Source organism: Phascolarctos cinereus, unplaced genomic scaffold (assembly GCF_003287225.1).
Source record: "Phascolarctos cinereus isolate Bilbo 61053 unplaced genomic scaffold, phaCin_HiC Scaffold_4;HRSCAF=312, whole genome shotgun sequence".
Taxonomy (NCBI): domain Eukaryota; kingdom Metazoa; phylum Chordata; class Mammalia; order Diprotodontia; family Phascolarctidae; genus Phascolarctos; species Phascolarctos cinereus.
This window is the reverse complement of record NW_027555847.1, coordinates 379,554,954-379,577,698: the sequence shown is the minus strand read 5'-3', so window position 1 is coordinate 379,577,698 and position 22,745 is coordinate 379,554,954. Positions and strand designations below refer to the sequence as shown.

At 39.7% G+C, this 22,745-nt stretch overlaps 1 protein-coding gene across 6 annotated transcripts in view; it reads left to right on the top strand.

Annotated features, from left to right (window-relative positions):
* Nucleotides 1-18,172, top strand: part of SETBP1 (SET binding protein 1) — a 537,494-nt gene extending 519,322 nt beyond the window's left edge. For all 6 annotated transcript variants that reach the window (XM_020985737.2, XM_020985739.2, XM_078153276.1 and 3 more), the window contains one exon: nt 12,771-18,172. In XM_020985737.2, coding sequence (XP_020841396.1) covers nt 12,771-13,405 — 635 coding nt within the window. In that variant the 3' untranslated portion in view covers nt 13,406-18,172. The remainder of the gene's footprint in view (nt 1-12,770) is intronic.
* The last annotated feature ends 4,573 nt before the right edge of the window (nt 18,173-22,745 follow it).

The following is a 22,745-nucleotide window of genomic DNA, read 5'->3' as shown; positions in this document are numbered from 1 at the left end:
AGGGCCAAACTAAGGCCAGAGTAGAAATTGTAGGGAGGCAGATCTCAGTTCATAAGGAACAACTTTCTTGCATTTTGAAGTGTTGAGGCAGGGATGACAAAGAAGGGATGCCTGCATTGGGTTCTAAACATCCCAGTGACTAAAGGACCTTTAATATCCCTCCCGACACTAAACCTCTAAATGTCTATATCCCTGCTGTTGGATGTTTAGATTCTCTTCTGGTCCTTTTCTTCTTACCAAATCTTGCAAAACATAGTAAAGCATTGTTTACAAGGAAGCTTCTTCTCTCAAGCTCTTCCTTGAATTAAGATAATGCTATTCATGACTTTATTCAACAAACACTTTCGATTCTGCTAGCGCTTTATGTAGATCATAGAGCTGGCAGGGCTCTTATAGACCATTTGATACAATCTCATTTATAGATGAAGACACACAAGCATATCTCTTTTTATTTTCACAATTACCCTGTAAAAATAAGACAGGGTAGGAATCATTAGTTTCATTTTACAAATGAGGAAATTTAGGCCTGTGATACTTCCATAAATCACTTCTTCCTCATAATGGCAATGCAATCTGAACACATGCCCACAGTTGCCTACTTCAATGTTCTTTCCCCTGGCCTCTTAATGTGAGGGCAAGGAGGAGTCTTGTTCCAAACTTAAATACTTAAGTGAGTTATGAAGGAGATAAACATAAGTAACAAAATACACAAGTAATAAAAACCAGCAAGGGAAACAAATGTGGAGATCATACAGTGTCGTATCTCAAGTCCTGGCATTGACAGTGGGAATGTTTTTGTACTGTTTTCATTTAAGTCTGAATCATGACAATTAGGAAACCTCCTCATTAGTCAACAATAGTTGGAGATCATCTAATTATTTAAGGAACAATATTTGTGGTTCATGGAGAAGTTCTGCTACACTTTGGGTGGCACAGAGAGGGGAAAAAAAGAACAATGGTCTGAGTCTGTCAAAATGACATTTATTTGGGATAGGCGTAAAACATTTTATTCCTGTGTTCAAAATAGCCACAGCTCAAATCCGGGATGAAAGAGGCGACTAGATAATGGTTCAGATAAAGATACAATCTTAGTTGGTGGCAGACTTCAGACCAGTCAGTAGTATAATATACTTAGAGAATCACAGGATGAAGTTTTAGGGAGGTATCAGTCCTGTGCTGGAGTTCAGACTGAACCTGGCTTGTTGCATTCAGTTTCACTAATGAATATTGACACAAAAGATTTTAAATAAAATCTTAGCCAAGAGACCATAACATTATATCCAAAAAAATGATTCATTATGACCAAGTTGGATTTATCTCAGGGATGTTAGGATGGTATAGAATTAGGAAAACAATTAGCATAAGCAACAGAAATAATTTTTTTAAAAACTACATTAATTATATCAATAGATGCAAAAAGAGCCTTGAACAAGATGCAGCATTCACTTGTCTTAAAATTCTTAAGAAGTATAGGGTCAAAATGGCCAATCTTTAATATGATAAAAGGTACTTCTCTAAAATGAAAGGCCACCATTATCTGAAATGGAGAAAAATTGGAAGTATTTTATTGTTGCTCTTTGTTGGTCACTTCATTAATCAAAGTTCTAAAGTCTTTCAATATTTTTCCCTTTGTATTATTATAGTCATAATATGAATTGTATTTCTGTTCTGCTCACCTCTCAGTCCATATGAGTCCTCCCAAGTTTTCTATGAATCCTTCATTTTTTAAATGTAAAACTTTCTAAATAAAAAATTAAAAAACATGGATGTTGCTGCCATCCAGAATTAATTGGCATAGTTCTAGAAATACTAACTATGAAAGGGAGGTAAATGGAAGGTATAAACATCAACAAAGAAGACACCATCAATTCTGTTTGCAAACATTTTGGTTTACTTAGAAAACCCTGGAGAAGCAGTGATGAAATAATTTGAAGCTATTAAGAATTTTAGTAATTATTATTGTTATTGTTATAACTAACATTTATAAAGCATTTTTGTGTTTGCAGAATGCTTTACATATGTTATCTCATTTAATCCTCCCAACAACCCTGTGAGGTAGATGCTATTATTATCCCTATTTTAAGGATGAGGAAACTCAAACTGTGAAAATTTAAATGACTTTCCCAGGGTCACACAGCTAGTAAGAATCTGAGGTGGGATTCCAACTCAGGTCTTCCTGATTCCATGTAAATAACAATAAATTCACAAAATTATGAACATTCCTAAGGGAAAATAATAGAAGTATTCAGTTCAAAATGTCACACTGAATTTAGACTTGCACATTTTCAGAATGACACTAGCAGTCAGGAGAGAGACCGAAATGAGGATAAAGAGGACTCTAAACCATGTCATGTGTGGAAGCAGTTAAGAAAACTCATATTGTTTAGTTCAGAGAAAAGAAGCCTTGGGGGAGATATAAGAAATATCTTCAAGTACTTGAAGGACTTCCCTAAGAAAAGAGGGGTAGAGCTGAAAGTAAAATTATTCCATGTAGCTCAGATAGCAGACCCAGGTAAAGGAAGGCAGAGTTTGGTTCAGTATAAGGGAGAGCTTACTAGAGCTGCTTAGGCATAGAATGGACTGTCTCATAAGGGTGCGAAGGTATGCAAATCTGCAAGCCAAGGCTGAAATATGCCTTGTTATCTGTGCTGTAGCAAAGGTTCATGCATTGAAATGGGGGTTTGAATAAGATGAGCTCATAAAGGTTATTGTTTGGTAGATAGCACAAAGCAGGGCTCTCCAAAGTTTTCTACTTTGTGGCACAACTATGAACAATTACCAGTATATTTTCCCCTCTTCTCCCTTCCCCAACTATACCAAACCAATTCTTCTACTTCTTTCCATCATGGTCATAAATGCCTCCAGGTTCCCATAACTGTGGTCAGAAATTAGTAAGACAGGATGAGGAAGACAGGGTAAACATGATATCGAGGGCATTTTTACAGCATGGTTTAATATATTTCACAATACATTTTAAAACATGGAAGCAGTTGGTCTCCACCTTGCTGATCTCAATGGCTTGATTAGAAAAGAGTAGCTTAGCGATAACATTCACAGAATCAATCAAGGATCAATCAAGATTTTTTTTTAAAAAAATCCAACTTTACATTTTCAAAATATTGCATTAACTACACTAAGGATAATATTAAGAACAGAAAAGAAATATAACCACAGAGGGGAGAGTGCCGGTAAGGGGGAAGGAGTGGAGAACAACACAGACTCCCAGATCATGGTAACCTTTGATCAGGCAGAGATACTTTAGAATGTTAGAGCATTTGACCTTGGCCTTATGGATCTTGAGAAGTCAAATACCAGGAAGGAAGAATTAACTTTCTCAGTAGATGCGTGTGACAGAATTAAGCAGCCTAAAAATTGTGGAGACATATGAGAAAAGTTTAAAACCCTTAAGTCTGGTCCTCAGTAGGATTCATGCCTCAAGTAGACCATGTTGTGTTTTCCTTTCAAAAGGGACATTTGATAAATGAAACCTGGGCTCTTGCTGTTTTACTCATCTACCCAAAGGGGAAAAAAAATAAGCTAGGACATATATGAAGAAGAGGTTTTCAACAGTCTGATTCATTTCAAGGAGTACTGATTGAGGGCCCACTCTGCACTGAGTGTTTGGGGCACAATAGGTAAATTTATTTAGAAAGCCTAGATGGCCTTGGAGTTGAACCACAAAAGCCAGAGGACCATAGAAGACATAGTAGATGCATTTAGTCAGCTTTTGTTGTTTTTAGTTGTTTTCCAGTTCTGCCTGGCTCTTTGTGACCCCTTTTTGGGGTTTTTTGGCAAAGATACTGGAATGGTTTTACATTTCCTTCTCCAGCTTATTTTACAGATGAGAAAACTGAGACAAACAGGGTTAAGTGAAGATTTGAACTCAGGAAGATGAGTCTTCCTGATTCCAGGCCCAGTGCTCCAGCCACTGTGCCACCTAGCTGCCCCTAGTCAACTCTGTCCTACAATCTATAAGAGAGTGTTAAAGCTATGGAAAGGCTAGCTATAAACTCAAACCTGTTCTGTAATTCATAAGGAAATTTAAAGTACAGGCAGTGTCTGGAAGATTATATGAATTGTAGGATTGTCAAGGAATGAGTTCACAGTTTGCCTCACGCTCTCATAATTATTCTTGAAAACTAACGAAGAATAGGCTATATATCAGAAGATTAGAGAGGAGAGAAAGCAAATATGGAATCAATCTCCCAGCAAGAGCTTAGAAATTACTATCCAGCAAAGGAACGATTTGAGGAGAGAAAATCTGCAAGCATTTAGAGGACAGTGAAACCCTGAGCAGTGAGGAGAATGATTTGTGAAGAAAAAATCCTGCCAAACCAATGGATGCCCCTTTGCACTCGGATTTCCTTCCAAAGCACTGTCTGGAGTAAATGTTTTGTAGAGTACTGCACCAAGTGATTGGGAATAACGGTATTTGTGTACATTTGCAGAGAACACCCAAAAGTGAGAGTGAACATGAAAAAAGGGGTTATTTAGATATTCTAGGCTCTAAAGGACCCTAGAGAATATCCAGTCCCAAGAAGAGGAAGTGACTTACCCAAGATCACACACCTAGGGTCTCCTAACTGCTAGATCAGGGCGCTTTCCATTATTCCATACTGTTAGGCCTCCTTGTGTCCCTGAATGCCTTTGACTGGAGACAGAAAACGAGAAGCAAGCTCAGTTGATAGAATATGGACAGGCATGGCTCTACGGGATCTGATCCCATCTCTGATCATCTCTCTGTTCCCCAGTTCTGTGGTAGGCTGCACGGGGGTGCTAGAACAGCACCAGCCATGAATTCAGAGAGATACAACCCCCTCCTAAACCCCACAGGGACAAGAGGAGGAGGGGAAGATGACCTAAGACCAGAGCTGCAGAGGTATTCATCCCATACGTCCCAGCCTCTATCAATCATCCCCCTATGATGGTTCCTTCAATTTTTACCAACGCATCCACTTTCCCTCATGAATCACTCTCACATCTGTGTTTTTTATCAGAGGTGATAGAGTGGATAGAGTGCTGGACCTGGGTTCAGGAGGACCTGAGTTCAAATCTAGCCTCAGATACTAGCTGTGTGACCCTGGCCTAGCTTCTGTCTGCCTTAGTTTCCTTGGTTGTAAAATGGAAACAACAATAGCACCTACCTCCCAGGGTTGTTGTAAGGATCAAATGAGATAATATTTGTAAAGCACCTAGTACAATATCTGGCACATAATAAACATTTATTTCCTTCCTTCTCCCTTCTTTTCTGTCTTCCTTCCCTCTTTCCCTCCTTTCATCTTTCCGTTTCCCTCTCTCTTCTTTCTCCCTTCTATCCCTCCCTTCTTTCTCCCTTTTATGCCTCCCTTCTTCTCTTCTCTCCTCCTTCATTTCTTCCTTCTTTTCTTTCTTCCTTCCCAACCTTCCTTCCTTTCTTCCTTCCTTCCTTCCTGCCTTCCCTCTTTCCTTTCTTCCTATCATGACTGGCTTATGCCACCACAAAACTATTTGTACTACAGCAATCACCTTCCTACCCCAGGCATTCCTAATTATTTCAGCAAAAATGAATCCCCCTCTACTCTGTTCAAGCAGCCTAGCCATCCTAACAGCCAGAGGTTTGCAGGAAATGTCAGTCAACCCAGGAGAATTTGTCCTGGCTTCCCCCTCCCACCTTCCTAGTATCTCATTGACCAAAATAAATTGACACATATATAACACACTTACATGAAGAAAAGAATAGGAAGGATAATTTTGGCAAAGCCTAAGGAGAAAGTTAAATTAAAAATTAAAAAAAAAACTCGGAAAATGGTAAAAATGAAGGAGAGTTCCAGGGGCTAATGGATCAGCTGATGCCATCACAGAAGTCAAGTCACCAGCACCTACTTAAAATCTTGCCAGGTGACAGGAAAAGGAATACACTCACCAGGAGGCTTCTCATTCAACTACCACGTGAGTAAATCAAGTTAATTGTAACTTACATACCTGTAGTACTTTAAGATTTACAAGGCACTGTCTTAAAAACTGTCAGATAGTAGGTGGTACTGCGATTACTTTACACATTTAATAGATGAGTAAACTGTAGTTCTGAGAAGGGATGTGTCCATGGTTACAAAGCAAGTGAAGTGTCTGAATCAGTATTTTAGCCAGTTTCTCCTGACTTCTGAATCCATACTGCTGTAAGTGAATTTATAATAGGATTATCTGGGGGAAATTATGGAATTATTTCACAAGAAGACTTAATTTTTTTTTAAAATGTAGTCTTTCATCTTCTAGAATGGTACAATAAACTTTCAAATAAGGAAATAGGTTATATGATCTTTCAAGGTAACTTCCACGCAACTTAGCTAGGTAAGTCCATCCCAATGCCATGCCATGGACAAAGTTGTCCTAGACAAGAATTTATTAATCTGGGGTACAAGAGCTCCTAAGCATACCCTGGATAGATTTCAAGGGTTCTATGAACTTGGATGATGAAAAAAAATATATCTGACCTTTGGTTTTCTTTGCATCTTATTATTTTATGAATTTCAAAACATTCTTCTGAGAAGAGGTCTGCTGGCTTCGCCAGACTGCCTGCCAAAGGGTCGGTGTTACACAAAAACACGTGAAAAACATCTGTTCTAGACTAAGGCTAAGGATGTAAAGGAGGAAAAATATTGGATAAAGAATTTTCACCCCACCTAATCTTGAGGCTGATTGTTTTCCCTTTTAGTAATCATTTTTGGACTATCAAACTGGGTAAGAGAGAGTCAGCAAGGCATAGTGGGTAAAGGGCAGGCCTTGGAGACAGGAACACCAGGGGTCAGGTGTAGTTTCTGAAACATATGAGAAGACTGGCAAGTCAATTAACCTCTCAGTGCCCCCAGGCAGCTTTCCAAGACTAGTAGAGCTGCATTAGTGGAAGGGCTTGCTATACTGGGAGTTCCAATATATACTGATGAAATTACAGATCTGCACATACATACAAACATGCACAAACACACATGTGCACACATACAAGTGCACACACAAATGGATAAAATTGGAAAATGAGTCAGTTTCACAATTTAACCCCCCTCCATACACACACACACACACACACACACACAACACACACACACACACACACACACACACTGGCCCAATCTGTTTATAAGCTATTTAGGTATAAGATGCCTACCTGGTATGTATGACCTTTGAATGAAAACTACTGAAGGGAAGGAGGCTAGGGAATTGGGGGTGAATATTTCTGTTAAAATAATATTACCAAAGAAATTCCTTATACTTAAAGTTGGCATATTTGTTGGTTTTAAAGTTACTATTTGTTCTGGCTATTTAAAAAACTTGATCTCAAGCTGCATTGGATACTACATTTAAAGCAATTGGGTGTTACACTGGTCTGATGCCACCTCTATTAAAAAACTAACTCTGAAATGTTACCATTTTTACATCCAAAAACTCACTCTAGTTTTGTTCAGTTTGGATCTTTATAACTGATTTTAAAGATCCTACTATATCACACACTACCCCTGTAAGACTTGCCAATGGTAATAAAATCTGACCTGACCAATGGAACCTGGAGCCAGCAGCCACACAAAAGTTTACTGTTCCCCAGGCTTTAAAAAGGAGCCCTGCATGGGCAGCTGTGCTTGGCATGGAAGGAGTGAGATGAGTAACATGAGGGCTTACTCAACTGGTCTTGCCTGAGTTTACCCAGATGGAGGTGAGGACAGATTGTAGTGATCCACTATCCTAGCCCCTGTTGTAAATCCTGCCCCTCTTCCAAACTCCTTTGTTCAGATATTTGTTGTACTTTCTCACTATTGTGTGAAACAAGAAAAGAATCAACAAACCACAATGCTAAAATGAAACACATTTGTTTCCCTCCTGTGGGGTTTAAAAGTACCATGCAGCCTACATTAGGCCATGTTAGAGGTTGCCCCATTTGGGGAAATAGCTACCTATAGTGAGGACAAGTTGACAACTGAATCATATCTCCAAGGAATGGGCATTGTGAAAATGAGACTCCTGAGACTGAGCGTGGGGTGGTGTGTTGTGTGTGTGTGTGTGTGTGTGTGTGTGTGTACACGGTGTTTAGGAGACGATATACTGGCATGGGGAAGGGGGTTGGGGTGTCTCTTCTGCTATATCTTGAAGCTATTCCCACTTTATGGTTTCCGTACTTCAAAACAAAACAGTTCTGAGAGCCATTTAGTGGCTGGAACAGAGGACTTCCTGAGTCAGACAATCTTGGCTCATAAAATGGAGATGCATCTGGTCACCAGGACATGAAAAGAGCCCTTTCCAGAGAACAGCCTAGTGGCTTGAGTGTAAATGAATCAGAAACACCTGGCTGATATTTCCCTTGAAGTCCACAGAGGATGAGCTGCTTAAGGAGGACGTGGTTAACGTGGACATTTTCAGAGGTTTGAGTAGCCCAGGACATTTGAAGAAAATTGAAAGTCACACATATGCTCACTAAAAATCCAGTGCCCTAGTATCAACCTTCACTTGAGTCACTGGAAAAAAAAATGAAGGGATATGTATTCTGTTAACAGATGGGATCAGGATGAATTAGCTTCCCACTACTGGTATGCAATTGAGGTATAAAGTGGACTGTTAGCTTATATGGAATTGCCATGAAAGCTAGTTGGTGTGGAAGCCCAGGAGTCATTGTTTTAATTTAACGAGTATTTACTGATCACCCACTATGTACTTGGTGTGATACAAGATGGTAATTACATCCTAAATGTATTGTTTGTTTTGGTTTTGGTAGTATTTTCACCTCAACTGTCTCTTTTTGATCTTGACAACCACCATGTGAAGGCAATATCATTCCCTTTTGGAGCTAGGGGTGTAACGGATAGAGCGCTGGGCTTGGAATCAGGAAGATTCATCTTTGTGAGTTCAAATCCAGCCTCAGATACTTAATGGCTATGTGACTTGAGGCAAGTTACCGAAGTCTGTTTGCCTCAGTTCCTCATCTGTTAAAATGAGCTGGAGAAGGAAATGGCAAACCACTCCAGCATCTTTGCCAAGAAAAGACCAAAACAAAAAAATCACAAAGAGTCAGACACAGTTGAAAAACAACAGATTATCCCCATTATTCAGATGAGAAAACTGAAATTTGGATAACTTGGATAATTTTCCCAGGATTATATAGCTAGTAACTAGCAAAACCAAGATTCAAATCTAGATTTTCTAACTCCAGTATTCCATGTCTCAGTGTACCATGTTCTGACTCAGTGTACCATGATAAGTTATGATCTATACTCTCTGGTATTTTATTTATCCTAAAGCTGGACAGGAAAGATGTACAAATTAACTACACCAATAGAAAGCATGTTCCAAAAGTCTTAGTGCACTTTTAAGCTTTTAAAACTACAAAAATTTAAATGCAACAAATTTACAAAAGATATATTTGAAAGGTTAATTATTTCAATCTTAAAATATTGATACATTTCTCATAAAAATTCAACATCACCACTGTCTTACACTAGCCATCCCTCTAGTCAATTTTTGAACTTTGTAAAAACTTTCATCAGCTGCTGCTCAGTGATTAATTCAGTGACTGCCTTTACAATCCTGATCTTAGGATCACCCAAAGAATGTTGTCATGCATATATAGCAGTTTTGATATTACCACACAAGAAACGATCTAATGGAGATAGATCAGGTACTGACCTACTGGTCTGAGAAAGTGTCATCCAGAAATCATCACACCTATGATGAATAATCACAGAATACCCATCTTGTTAAAAATTAAAATTAAATTCTTTTTCAAAATTCACAAAAACCGAGAACAAAATAAAATTGAAATAATTAAACTGCCAAGTAGTGCTTTTGTAAGTTTATAACACATTTCTGAAGTTATTAAAGCTTAAAGAGCCCTAAGACTTTTAGAACACCTATACAGTCCGGTTTTAAGCAGAATATGATTGAGTGCTGAAATAGACGAAAAACACAATGAGGAAGGGAGGGAGATGAATTCTTAAGTAACCATATTCATTCTAAGCAAATGTGGTAGGAGAGTTCCATAAAAAAATGAAACTAATTCAGATTTGGGGATGGGGAGAACACAGAATGATAGAATATTTTTAAGAAAGCACAAATAATTAAAAACAACATAACCAAGCTTGCTTAATGTAGCCTCTTAGGATAACTGTTTTAATGGATAGATAAGAATTACTGTCCAGCACCATAGCAGTCATTTATGTCATGGCTTAGGACAACTTTGTGGTACAATGGATTGAGCATAGGACTTGGAAGTGAATGACCTGGGTTCAGATCCTGGGTCCATCTGCATATAAACTCTGTCACCTTGGGCAAGTCATTTTACCTCTCTGGGCCTCAGTTTCCTTGGATATAAAATTAAGGGGGTGGGCTAGGTGATAATTAAAGTTTCCTTGAGCTCTAAATTAATGTTCCTGTGTGTGTAAAAATACTTTGTTCTCTTCATCACTTTAAGCATTCCTTGCTGCTACCATTAATTTACCCAAGGATTTCATTCTTAATAGACAGTGTGGCTGTAGGATTCAGCCAGATTCTTCTCTATTACAAATTCATAATAAACAAAGGCTTTATTGGTGAGGTTGTATGGTACCCTTAGATGTTTCAAGGCATTTGAAAGTGCCTCTTTCTTGGCATAGGTTGTCAAAAGGCAAAGATCCACTCTCAAGAACATGCAGGTATTGTGGATTTAGAAAGCTCAAAGATGTCATTTTCTATTTTCAATGCCTCCATCCCCTCCCCACTGGCTCACTTTCTCTACCCCTTAAAAGCTTCTCATCCTACTGTTCTGTTCTACTGACTGCCTAAAAAGGTATCGATGGATCGATTTATCCAGTGACTTTTTCCTCAATCTTAGTCCTTCCTGATTGCTCTGTTGTTTTTGATCCTATTAACCATCCTCTCCTCCTAGATACTCTGTCTTTGCTTCTTACACAGTTCTCTTCAGGCTCTCCTCCTCCCTTACTGGGCACTCATTTTCAGTCTTTCTGTCTTCTTGACTAAATGCAGAGGTCTCCTGAAGCTCTGAACTAAGCCATCTGCTCTCTTCTCTTTTCGGTCTTTCCCTCAGTGAGTTCTGGGTGTGATGATCACCACTATGTAGAAGATGCCTCAACCTATAACCAGAGCCGTAAACTATCTCTTGAATTCAGTCCCACATCTCCAGTCACTGGCTACCTCCATTGGAATATCCCATAGGCACCTTAAGCCCCACAATTCCAAATGGACCTCATAATCTCTACCCCTCCTCCAAACACCTCAACTTCTGAAGAAGGTGCTAACACACCTGTCACCCAGATTTGGTACCTTCTAGTCATCTTTGAGTCTTCCCTCTCCCTCACCCATCATATTCAATCAGTTCCCAATCTTATCTCTTCTGATTCTACAACATCTCTTAAATCCATCTCTTTTTCTCCAAATAAGGCCTAGTTTGGGCCCTCTCACATGGGCTATTGTAGTCATTTCTTAAATTGGCCTCCCTGCCTCAGGCCTGTGCCCTTTCTATATCTTCCCCATGGCTGTCCCAATAATCTTCCTAAAGGCACGATTCTGAAAGCATAGCGCTACTGTGTTGAGAAACTCTCAGTAGCACTGTGTTGCCTTGGTGTGGGAGGTGGGGGGACTTTTTACCTAGGCATTCAAGGCCTTTACTATCTCTACAATCTCACCTTTAAGATTGCTCACCATCATGCATTCCAGACTGAATAACTGGCTGTTTCCTAAATCTGGAGGTCTATCTCCTCATGCCATTGCTTTACTCAGACTGTCTTCCATGCCTGACATGACCTTCCTTCTCACTGCTACTTCTCAGGCTCTTTGTCTTCCTTCAAAGCTAAACTCAGTTATCACCTCATTCATGAAGGCATCTTTGACATCCTTCCCCAATTGTTAATGCCTTCACCTATTTCAAATTACATGTTTACTTTTCTGTATACAGGTTACATCTAGCCCCTCTCCCCCAAAAGAATATAGGCCCCTCAAGGGCAGAGGTTGTTTCATTATTTGTATTTCCAGTGCCTAGGATACAGGGCCTGACACATAGTAAGCACTTAATAAATGTCACATTAATGTATATAATGTGTAAGCTGCAAGAGTACTTGTGCTTTGTGCTAGGTTATACACATTGATGTTTTATTTTTTTTTTAATCAGCAAGCATTTATTTTCTCTCCTCCACTTCCCTGTTGAGAAAGGAAAAAAGAATCTTTATAACAAGTGTGCACAGTCAATACAACAGATTCCCACATTAGCCCTATCCAAAAATAACGTCATGTTCTGTGTATTGAGTCCATCACCTATCTGTCAGGCAGTGAGGATCATCCTTCATCATTATTCCTCTAGAATCATGGTTGGTCAATTCATTGACCATAGTTCTCAAGTCTTTTAAAGTTGTTTTGCTCAGTGTTGTTGGGGTTGTACAAATTGTTTAGGTTCTGCTCACTTTTTGACTCAATCTGCCAAATTTCCCAATCAATTTAAAAGACAGAAAATGTATATTAATCAAACGTTTTTAGATGAATTTTGGTTGGTTTCTTATTGTTGCTGAGGTCCATTCCACAATCAAAATGAGGAGAAAGTGTGTTTTAGTGGAAAGAGCCCTTGGGAGTCAGAAGGCTTAGCTGGGTCACAATCCCAGCACTTCTGTAACCTTAGGAAAGTCGTGTAACAACTCTGGGCCTCGTTTCCTCCATCGTTGTGGTGGTGATATTGGAGTAGATGATTTTTAAAATCCCCTCCAGGTATAAATCTATATGTAACTTGAACACCCTAAAATCTCAGTTTGCATTTTCTCTCGTTCCCACAGCCAGCTCATCCCTGAAGAAACGCTTCAAGAGGCGGGAGATTGAAGCAATCCAGTGCGAGGTGCGTAAGATGTGCAACTATACCAAGATCCTGTCCACAAAGAAGAACCTCGACCACGTGAACAAGATCCTGAAGGCCAAGCGGCTGCAGAGACAATCAAAGACAGGCAATAACTTCGTCAAGAAAAGGAGAGGGCGACCCCGCAAACAGCCCCTCTCATTCGATGAGGACTCCAGAGACCAAATGCCAGTGCTAGAAAAATGCATTGACCTCCCTAGCAAGAGAGGTCAGAAACCCACCTTAAACCCTTTGGTATTGGAGCCAGCGGCCAGTCAAGATACCATCATGGCAACCATCGAGGCTGTCATCCACATGGCCAGGGAGACACCACCTCTACCACCACCCCCTCCCCCTCCACCCCCTCCCCCTCCCCCTCCTCCTCCACCCCCTTCCCCTCCCCCTCCTCCTCCTCCTCCTCCCCCTCCCCCTCCTCTACCACGCACACCCAGAGGTGGGAAGAGGAAACATAAACAGCAGCAACAGCAGCAGCAACAACAGCAGCTGCAACATGAAGAGGAGGTGAAGGCCAAGAGACACAGAAAGTCAAGAGGGAACGAAAGTGAAGCCCTTCCCTAGAGTTGGGAAGGGCAAATGGGAACACAGGGGTAGGGTAAACTGAGGCATTGAACATGCAGAAGAAAAGCAGGGGTGAGGGTTGGGAAGGGGAGGGGGCAGGGAGGGGGTTCTGGCCACAGTCACAGACTTGCTTTTCCCTCCAGTAGTCTCATTATTAGCTTCTGGTGGGGCAAGGAAGGGAGGCACCTTCGAAAGAAACACGGCAGTTTGCTTTACAGTTTCCCAGCCAAGCAGCATTGCAGGATTGCCGTATCTTTAAAACATAAAAGCGTCAAACAGCCCAGCAGAAGAAAGCAGATGGTCCTCTCAGACACCTAATGAGAAAGAGAATCCAAGGCAGACAGGCGTGGCTCATTTGCTGGCCTGTCCAATCACAGAAGAAGAACCATGTTTGATTAGGAAGAGCTCTAAGGGAGCTGGGAGGGCTGGGATGGGGGGTGGGGGTGGGGTCAATAGCTACAAATCCCTCCACTGTCTTGGCTGTAATCCATTTGATTAATTTTAATTTTGCTTTATTATATCAGTTTAAAAACCCTACTAGGCTTTGAGGTGACATCATCTTCAAGTGGCTTAAATCTTTCTATAATGATAAACTTTCTCAGTTATTCCTGGATTATAAGGTTGAGCTTCAGCTATAGGCACACACCTACCTGTACACACAAACACATAAACAAGATCCTTACTTTCTTTCTCACAGTCTCTCAGATTCTAAACTTCTTCATACAATATCTCTTTCACATCCAGATATACACACAAATATACCACATCACTTCATTCTGTTTTTTCTTTCCCTTCTCACCACCTAGCCATAAATTTCATTAATTCACTCATCCTTATCTCTGTAGATATACATCTGAATCAAGCAGCCCACCCATCCTGAGTGCACACCCAGTGGCACGTACACACATACCCCATCAACTCAGAATTATGCTTCTGTTACTGTCCATAGCAATGGTGGTGTAGTGTCATGTTTAAAGTATTACACAGATATTCAGTTATAGTAGAGCCATCATATTAAGCAACATGGAGTGTCTGGGGATATGTTGACTTATGTGTCAACCGTGTTATTTTCACACTTAATACGTATCAGGCGAAAACAGCTGGAAACTTCTTTTTAAAACCCCACTGCAAATGAACATGAAGATTTCACCAAAAAAAAAAAAAGAAATCAAAACCAAAACACAAGTGTGTATCAATGCCTTGGTATGTGTTTTTCTTTGCAAATAGCTATTGAAAATTGTTGAAAAGATATACCCAAACACACCCACACATACAAAAAAAAATACCTGAAAAAAGTCCATTATCTCTTGGCAATTATTTCCTAAAAGAAAAAAAGGAGTAAGTGTTCTTATCTGAAAAAAAAATAATGCTCCAAGGGTATCACCACTGCAGTTGCATCGAGCCACCTTGGGCAAGTTATCCAGGTTGTGGTTGCCTTAATAAACTAAAATGATTTTTTGTACATAATGTAATTATAAAGCTATCAGTCTGCATGAATGCAAACTGTGTGTGACAAATCGTCTTTAAATGGTCAGTTTCAAATGTACATTTCTCATTGGAGTGGTACTTTAGCCATTGACTTAGCTTGGACAGATAGCTCAGCTCCAGTATTCATTTCAGCAGCCCAAGTTAAACTGTTAACAAAACTCAGGCTGAACATGAAGCTATTCCATTGCCGTAAATGTTTTCTAACAGTCAGATGTGAACGTTTCAGACAGGTATTGTCAGCTTCCTCCTCCTACACCACATCCTTCTACACCAATTCTCCCCACCACCAAGAATGCTTATTCCCAGGTATGGGGGAAAAAAATTATAAAATAAGGAACACACATAGGGCTTTTATATTCCTTAGTGGGAAGGAAAAATTCTGTCAGCCTCCAAATGGTATTTCACAACTGGGAAAGGTCAGCAGCAATTGAGGCAGGGTGAGATTTTCATTCTCACTTCAGAACCAAACCGTAAAATTGCCCAAATGAAGTTAACAGTAAGTTTTGAAATATTGCAATGTCAGAGATTATGCACAAGTTTGAATTTGCCCCAAATCAATCTTTTCTATTTTGCTGTACATGCAAGTGCCAGGTGTCAGTGAGGACAATTCACCCGGGGCAGCTCAGTTGGTATCATCACTATGGGACTTGATACTGTTGGCCATTCCAATATTTCAGTATGCCTTCAGTTCCTACCAGGGCTATAGTCACCCTGGGGAATTTGGGGACATTGCCCCATTTGAGGAGGTCCAGACTCCAGATGTAACTTCTCATTCCTCACTCACCCAATTATATTGTTTTGTCTTTGTGCCCTATAACTCTTTCTGGGGCCCCTAGTACAAAATTCACTCACACATGTCCTGGTTCTGGTGATATTAAAGATTCAAGGATTACATTTCCCCATACTTTAAGGTTTTTGACCCAGAGACACCATATCTGCCCTTTTTTGATCTCCATGTTGAATAGCAAAATCAAACTAGCCAATTTCAAAGTATCTTTCCCAAGCCAAATCTGATAGGTGCTGAAAACAGGTGCAGAAAATTTAAATCCCCTCACCTCTTCCCACACACGTTTGTCTAACCACCACATGTCAAAAGTCAGCCATTCTCCTTTCCTTTTATTTCCTTCATGGATTTAAAACCTAATTTCCCTCATTGTCCAACGTCATTCAGTTAGAGGCAAAACCAGAACTAGAATTCAGGTCTCTGGATGCCCCTCTCCAATTTATTGGTCTATAAACCACACCTTCCACCTCCACCTTTCTTTACTCTATTTTGGTTTTTAGTAGGGAAGCCGTTCAAGAAACCAAGGGAAGTAGAGTCTGTAGTGGGGTGAGGAGAGTATCATTATAACTACGTCATCTAAAGCAGGCCAGAAACTTATGTTCAAGTCTACTTTTAACTTAAGGAGATTTGATGGAAGAAAGAGCTATGTGTAAGACTTTTATGTAAGAGCCAACACCCCCTCTCCCCAACCTCTGTGGGCCTACTTGGGATAAATGTCCTCTTTAGTAATTGGCAAGGTCTTTTGCATTGTTGAGCATGATTGCACCCTGTACAGGTAGAAAAGAGACTGGAGTTCCTCTGCCATCTCTTAGAGAAGGATTGGGGTTTGAATAACTCCCAGCCCCAGCTCTATGATGCGAACCCATGTGCAAGGACTAAGTTTCAGGCCCTGGGGATTGGGTTGGCAGAGCTCTGGTTAAAGAGCAGTGGCCCAATGACAGCTTGGTGGTGGTAAGTGGGGCTTGCAGAGGATTAGCATGTTAACTTGGCTGCAAGCAGAGGGGGAGATGGGTGCTAGACAGCAGTCAGAATTGGTGTTCTGCATATTGCTGGGTCTATAAATATGATAAGCAAGTACTGACAGAATAATAGTATAAGGTGGTGTACTACATGCAGATCATACAGGATTTGGTTTTAGGGCTTAAGTCAAAAGTCCCACTCCGACAGCTTATTACCTAACAATATTCTGATAATGAGCTTTTAGAGTCTCTTTTTTCCTCTACTACTAGGAAGATTTACCTGGGAACTGTCTAAATTTTATACATATATTTTCAAGGACTTAAAAATGCCAACTATAGCACGGGAGGAGAGGAGGCAGCAGTAGCAGATGCGTCTTAAAAGCCACTTCAGAATTTCATTACTGGATTCTGTTCCTCTCATTTCATAGCAGAAAACTGAGGACATCATTTCCCCCACCCCCAGCCCTCTCCAGTCTACCATCTCACAGTGGTCCAGGACAGCACAGTTAAATAGTTAACAGCAAATAGCATCACAGTGCCTAAGGACAGGAACTCTCAAACCTGGTCAAGTTGTCTTTGCCTTTGCATTTCTTTCTATGTTCTTTACACAAAACAAGGTTCTCCCCCCTAACCCCCCCCCCAGTCCTCCCTCTTGTTTCCCAGAAAGTTGGCCCATGGTCCTTCCCAGTTAGTCCAGAGTGAGGGGCTTGGTCACTTGGGGATAGTTCTTAGAGAAGCACATTTCAACCAAGGAAGGAACTTCCTGGATCTCCAGATCCCATCTGCCCACCTGCCCAGGTTGTAGCAAACACTAAAAAAAAAAAAAAAAAAAAAAAAGAAGAAGAAGAAGAAGAAGAAAAAAAAATAAACATAAAAAATAGTGAAGCTAGGGAAAGAGCTGTCAATTGGTCAACATGGGAGGGCAGCTCCACCCTATGTTGGTTTCTTTTCTTTACTTTTTTTTAAAGCTATTTCTTAAATAATAATAAATGCACATGACGTGTTAAATATGTATATATTTCAAAAGAAAAAGAATGGGGCACAAGATTGTTTTACAAGTCGTGCTGGCTAATTTTTAGTTTGTATTCATAAGTGGTTTTTAAAAGCCTTTTTTAAAGTGTAATTTGCATGTTCTACTTTGATTGTATGTAAACATATTTTAGAGCAAAAAAAATGTATTTGTATTTTATTGAATATAGAGGCAAGAAACTTGTACATTGTTTGAAATGTTCTTTTTGTAACAGTTTTTATTCATAAAGCATTTTTGTACATTTCAAAATGGATATGGACTTGCTGTTCTTTGAGGCGTAGATACATCTGGCATGCTTTAATGTCATGCTCCTCCATGATCTTAGATGTTGATTTTTAAACATTTTTTTCTAAAAGAAAGCTCAGTCTTTTCGCTACCAGACCAGGTTAGCACAGTATAGAGCACTTAACTACAAAAAAGAAAAAAAAGGAAAAAAAGAAAAAAAAAGTTAATCCTATTCATATGTTATTCATTGTGTGAAATTAAAGGCATTCAATTCAGTCTAACATGAGTTGTGAATTCTTTTGTCTTATTTTCCATCTGGTTCACATCACTAAGAAGTTTAATAGCTTTTTTTTTTGGAGGGGGGTGCTTACTCACACCAACTTGGTATAGACTCATTGAGAAAATTCTTACCCAAAAGTGGCCCCTTTCTAGGGCTCTGAGAAGTCCAGCACGATGTCAAAATGAATAGGAAAACAGAATCTTAGGTGCTTAGAGCTGAAAGGGGTCTTAGAAATGATCTAGTGACTATTCATGAGGAAACTGAGGCCCAGAGAAGTTTTGTGATTTATTGTAGGTGGAGTTCACATGAGCATTCATAGACCCAAACTCAAGCATTGAAGGAGACCCATCTCTTTTTTCTTTGTTTCTTCATCCCATCCTTTAATCCTCTTCTTTCCTCTTCTCTCTCCTATCCATATGCCAGATGAATGGGAAGAGGTCAGTGTGAGCTAGAGTGATTGGAGAAGGCTTCATGGAGAGTGATTCATGAGCCAAGCCTTGAAGGATGGATAATGATTACATGGGAGGAAGGAAAAGGACAGGGGCATTTTAGATGGAGGGAATGATGTTATAGCCACTGTGCTTCTTTCCATTACATTTAGAGGAAAGGTACTATATAGCAGGAATACAGAAGGCATGCTTGGATAGGGTAAATAGACCAATTCACTGGGGCAGAAGATATTGTTAAGGAAGCAGTGAGGGTGTAGGGTAGTTTAGTGGTGCCAGAGCATAAAGAAATTTAGACAGCCAGCTTAGGAGTGTGAAATTTACACCATGGACATTGAAGGTTTTTGAGTAGGGGAGTGGCATGAGCAAAGTAGGAGTTTATATAGGAAAACTAATCTGAGTGTTATACAAGATTCATTGGAAGGAAGTAGTCTGGAGGTAATAAGACCAGTTAGGAAGTTACTGCAATAACCTCAAAAGGGGGTGATAAGCTCCCAGACTAGGTTGGTGGACTTAGTAATAAAAAGGAAGGACTATGTAAAAGGTCAACGCAATGGAAGAATCAACAAAATTTAGTGACTTATTCAATGTTCATTTGGTAACTAATTGTACATTTTTCTTTGGCCTCTCCAAACCACTCTGGATTTCCCTAAACGTTTTCCCCTTCCACACTCCTCTCTGTTTTATCAGGTTTTCTTCCCCTCCTGTCCTTTTTATTCTTTCTCCCTATGATGAACCTCTGGCAACAGTACATGGTCAGGTTTGAAATATCATGGTCAGCATCAGGGACTACCTATAACATATTCTTCTCCCCCAACCTCAAGCCCTGAGGATAAGTCTGACCTAGCATGTGCCTTCTTGTGCCTTTATGGTCACATGAGGACTTCTCTGGAAGAAACTGAAGATTCCACTAGAGTATTTGATTTGAAAGTTCTTGGGATTGGGAGATAAGACATAAAGCATCTAAAAGTGGGTAGGGCATGAATCATTACCATTTCAATCTTAGAGATGAGGAAAATAGACATCAAGTAACTTGTTCCAAATGTTGCATAAAGTTGGTATGAAGATTAAATAAGTCTAAAGAATGGAATAAAGTTTTTGAAAAGTATAAAACCCTAGAGTTCAATATTTGAAGGATCTGTTGTTACATTTCTGTTGCATATTTCTTCTACCAATACAGATTCCATCCTGGTTACACTTTAGATGAAGGGTTCTTAACCTGGGAGCCTATGAACTTGGATGGAGGTGTGTGTGTATGTGTGTGTGTGTGTATAGAATATATGTGTGTACGTATATATGTATGTGTGTATGTAGATGACAAACCTTCTAAGAAGACTCCATAATCTTCACCAGAAGAAGCTCTGCTTCATGAATTGCTGTTGTGGAATAAAAAAATTTTTACCTGGTAGCTAGGCCACTGGTGATAGGCATGTATGGCCGTACATTGTTTGTGGGGGTTTTTTTTCTCTCTTTTTTTTTGGTGAGGTAATTTGGATTAAGTGAGTGTCAAGTGTCTGAGGCCAGATGTGAACTCAAATCCTCCTGACTCCAATGCCAGAGCTCTATTCAAGTTTGTGTATTTCAATTCTGTAATGTGGTTTAAGACCACATTAAAATCAAGATGACCTGAATTTGAATCCTGCCACTGCCATTACAGAGAAGTATAACCCTTAACAAGTTAATTAACCTTTCTACACCTCACTTAAGTTATATGTAAAATGGGGATAATAACAGCCCTTCTCTTAGTGTTGTTGCGAGCATCAAATGAGATCATGTGTATAAATGATTTGTTTTTTAAAATTCTTTTTAATTTTTTCAATTAATAAGTATTTATTTTCTGTTCCTATCTCCCTACACCTCTCCCCTCCCCCATTGAAATAAAAGAAAAACAAAGCCCTTGGAATGAATGTGCATGGTCAAGGGATGCCATTTCACACATTGTCCAAATCCAAAAATACACATTTCATTCTGGATCTTGAACCTATCACCTTTTCATCAGGAAGGGAGTAGCATGCACCTTTACTGGTTCCCTGAATCATGGATGGACATTGACTGGAAAGTGGGGTTAAGTGACTTACCCAGGTTCACACAGCTAGTAAATGTCAAGTGTCTGGTCTGAGACCGGATTTGAACTCAAGTCCTCCTGACACCAGGTGCTCTATCCACTGCACCACCTAGCTGCCCCATAGAGCATTCTTAAGTCATTCAAAGTGGCTTGTCTTTATAATGTTGTTGTTATTGCATAAATAGTTCTCTGAGGTTCTGCTAGCTTCACTCTGCCTCAGTTCACACAAATCTAAGTAAAGTGCTTTGTAAACCTAAAGTGCTATGTAATATTATTATATTCAGATTTCCATTTGTGACAACCCCAGGGCAATTCAGCACATTTTACTCATTAGTCTTGGTTTGTTTATTTGTATTTTTTCTGGGTTACATTTAGAAGAGAATTGGCATCCAAAATACCTCTCAGTGACTGTTCTTATTGAAAATACACTTCAAATGAGGGAAGAAAAGCCTTTGAAATGAGAAAAATGCAAGTGAAAAACTGTAAACCCATGAGAAGTCAAAACTATACCTATTCTCTAGATTTAAAAAAAAATGGAATATAAGATTTATGTCTCTGTCCTTTTTTTCTTTTCTGCAAGACTTAACAGAAAATGGAAAATTCCCACTCAGTTTTCTATATAGTTTATTCAGTTTGTAGTACTTTAATATGAAAGGTCTCCACAGTCAGGACACACCCTCCTCTTTTTCTAGGCTTGTTTCCCAGAGCTCATCTGAAAGAAAGCTCAGCTCCAGAAGTCATCTCAGAATTACATCTAGAAGGGACCTCAAAGGCCATCTGGTCTAACCCTCACCTAAGTAAGATTTTGGTTTCCTGAGAAGCAATGGTCTCATTTCTATTTAATGCCATTTAGGGATGGGAATGCCTCCTGAGGTTGCCCATTGCACCCTCATTTCTAATTGTTTGGAAACTTCTCACTGTAGCTTTTTAATAATTTGCACCTGTTGTTCTGGTCTCCTAATGCATTAAGTATAGTATACCTTGTTCAGGCTGTACTTAAACCAGGAATTGGCCTTAGCACCCAAATTCCCCTCTCCCTCTTCCCCCACAGCTTACTTTATCATCATCCTACCCATTTTTAAGAGACTACTCAAGTGCCATCCTCCCCATGAAATCTTCCTGACCACCCTCATTTCCTTCTCCTCTTGAGTTCAGAGAAGCAGAGAGATAGTGTATAAAGCAGCAGGTTTATAGTAAGAAACATCTGGGTTTCAATTTTCCCTCAGACCCCTACTAGGTATGTAACCCTGAGTAATCCATTTTTAATCTTTCTAAACCTCAGTTTTTTCAATGGGTCAACCATATAAGCAGGCAGTTTTCAAAGGAAGAAATCAAAGCTATCAACAGCCATATTAAAAAAGAAATGCTCTGAATCCCTAATAACTTTTAAAATGTAAATTAGAGCAACTTTGAGGTTCTACCTCATACCCATCAGATTGACAAAGTTGATAAAAAAAGGAAGAAATAATAAATGACAAACATTGAAGGGGCTATGGGAAAACAGGTGCATTAATGCATGGTTGATGGAACTGTGAATTGGTCCAGACTTTGGAAAGCAAGTTCGAATTATGTTCAAAAAATCATTAAAGTATATATACCTTTGACCCAGCAATACCACTACTAGGTCCTCTACCACTACTGACCCCAGACAATAAGTCGGTCAAGAAACATTTATCAAGTGCCTATTACACACCAGGCACAGTGCTGGGTATACAAAAAAATGACAAAGAACAGTACCTGCTCTTGAGGAGTTCAAAATCTAATGGGAGCATGGTGTGTGTGTGGGGGGGGGGGAACTGCAAGCAAACAGATATGTACAAACCAGCTATATGTAAAAAATAAATGGGAAACAATTAAAGGGGGAAAGGCATAAGGATTTGAAGGGGTTGGGAAAGACTTGTGATGGAAGATGGGATTTTAAGTGAGCCTTAAAGGAAGTCAAGGATACCAGTAGGTGAAGAAGAGAAAGAGCATTCTAGGTATGAGTGACAGACAGAGAACACACCAGGAGCCAAGAGAGGGAGTGTCTTGTTGTAGAACAGCAAGGAGGCTAGTGTGTCTGG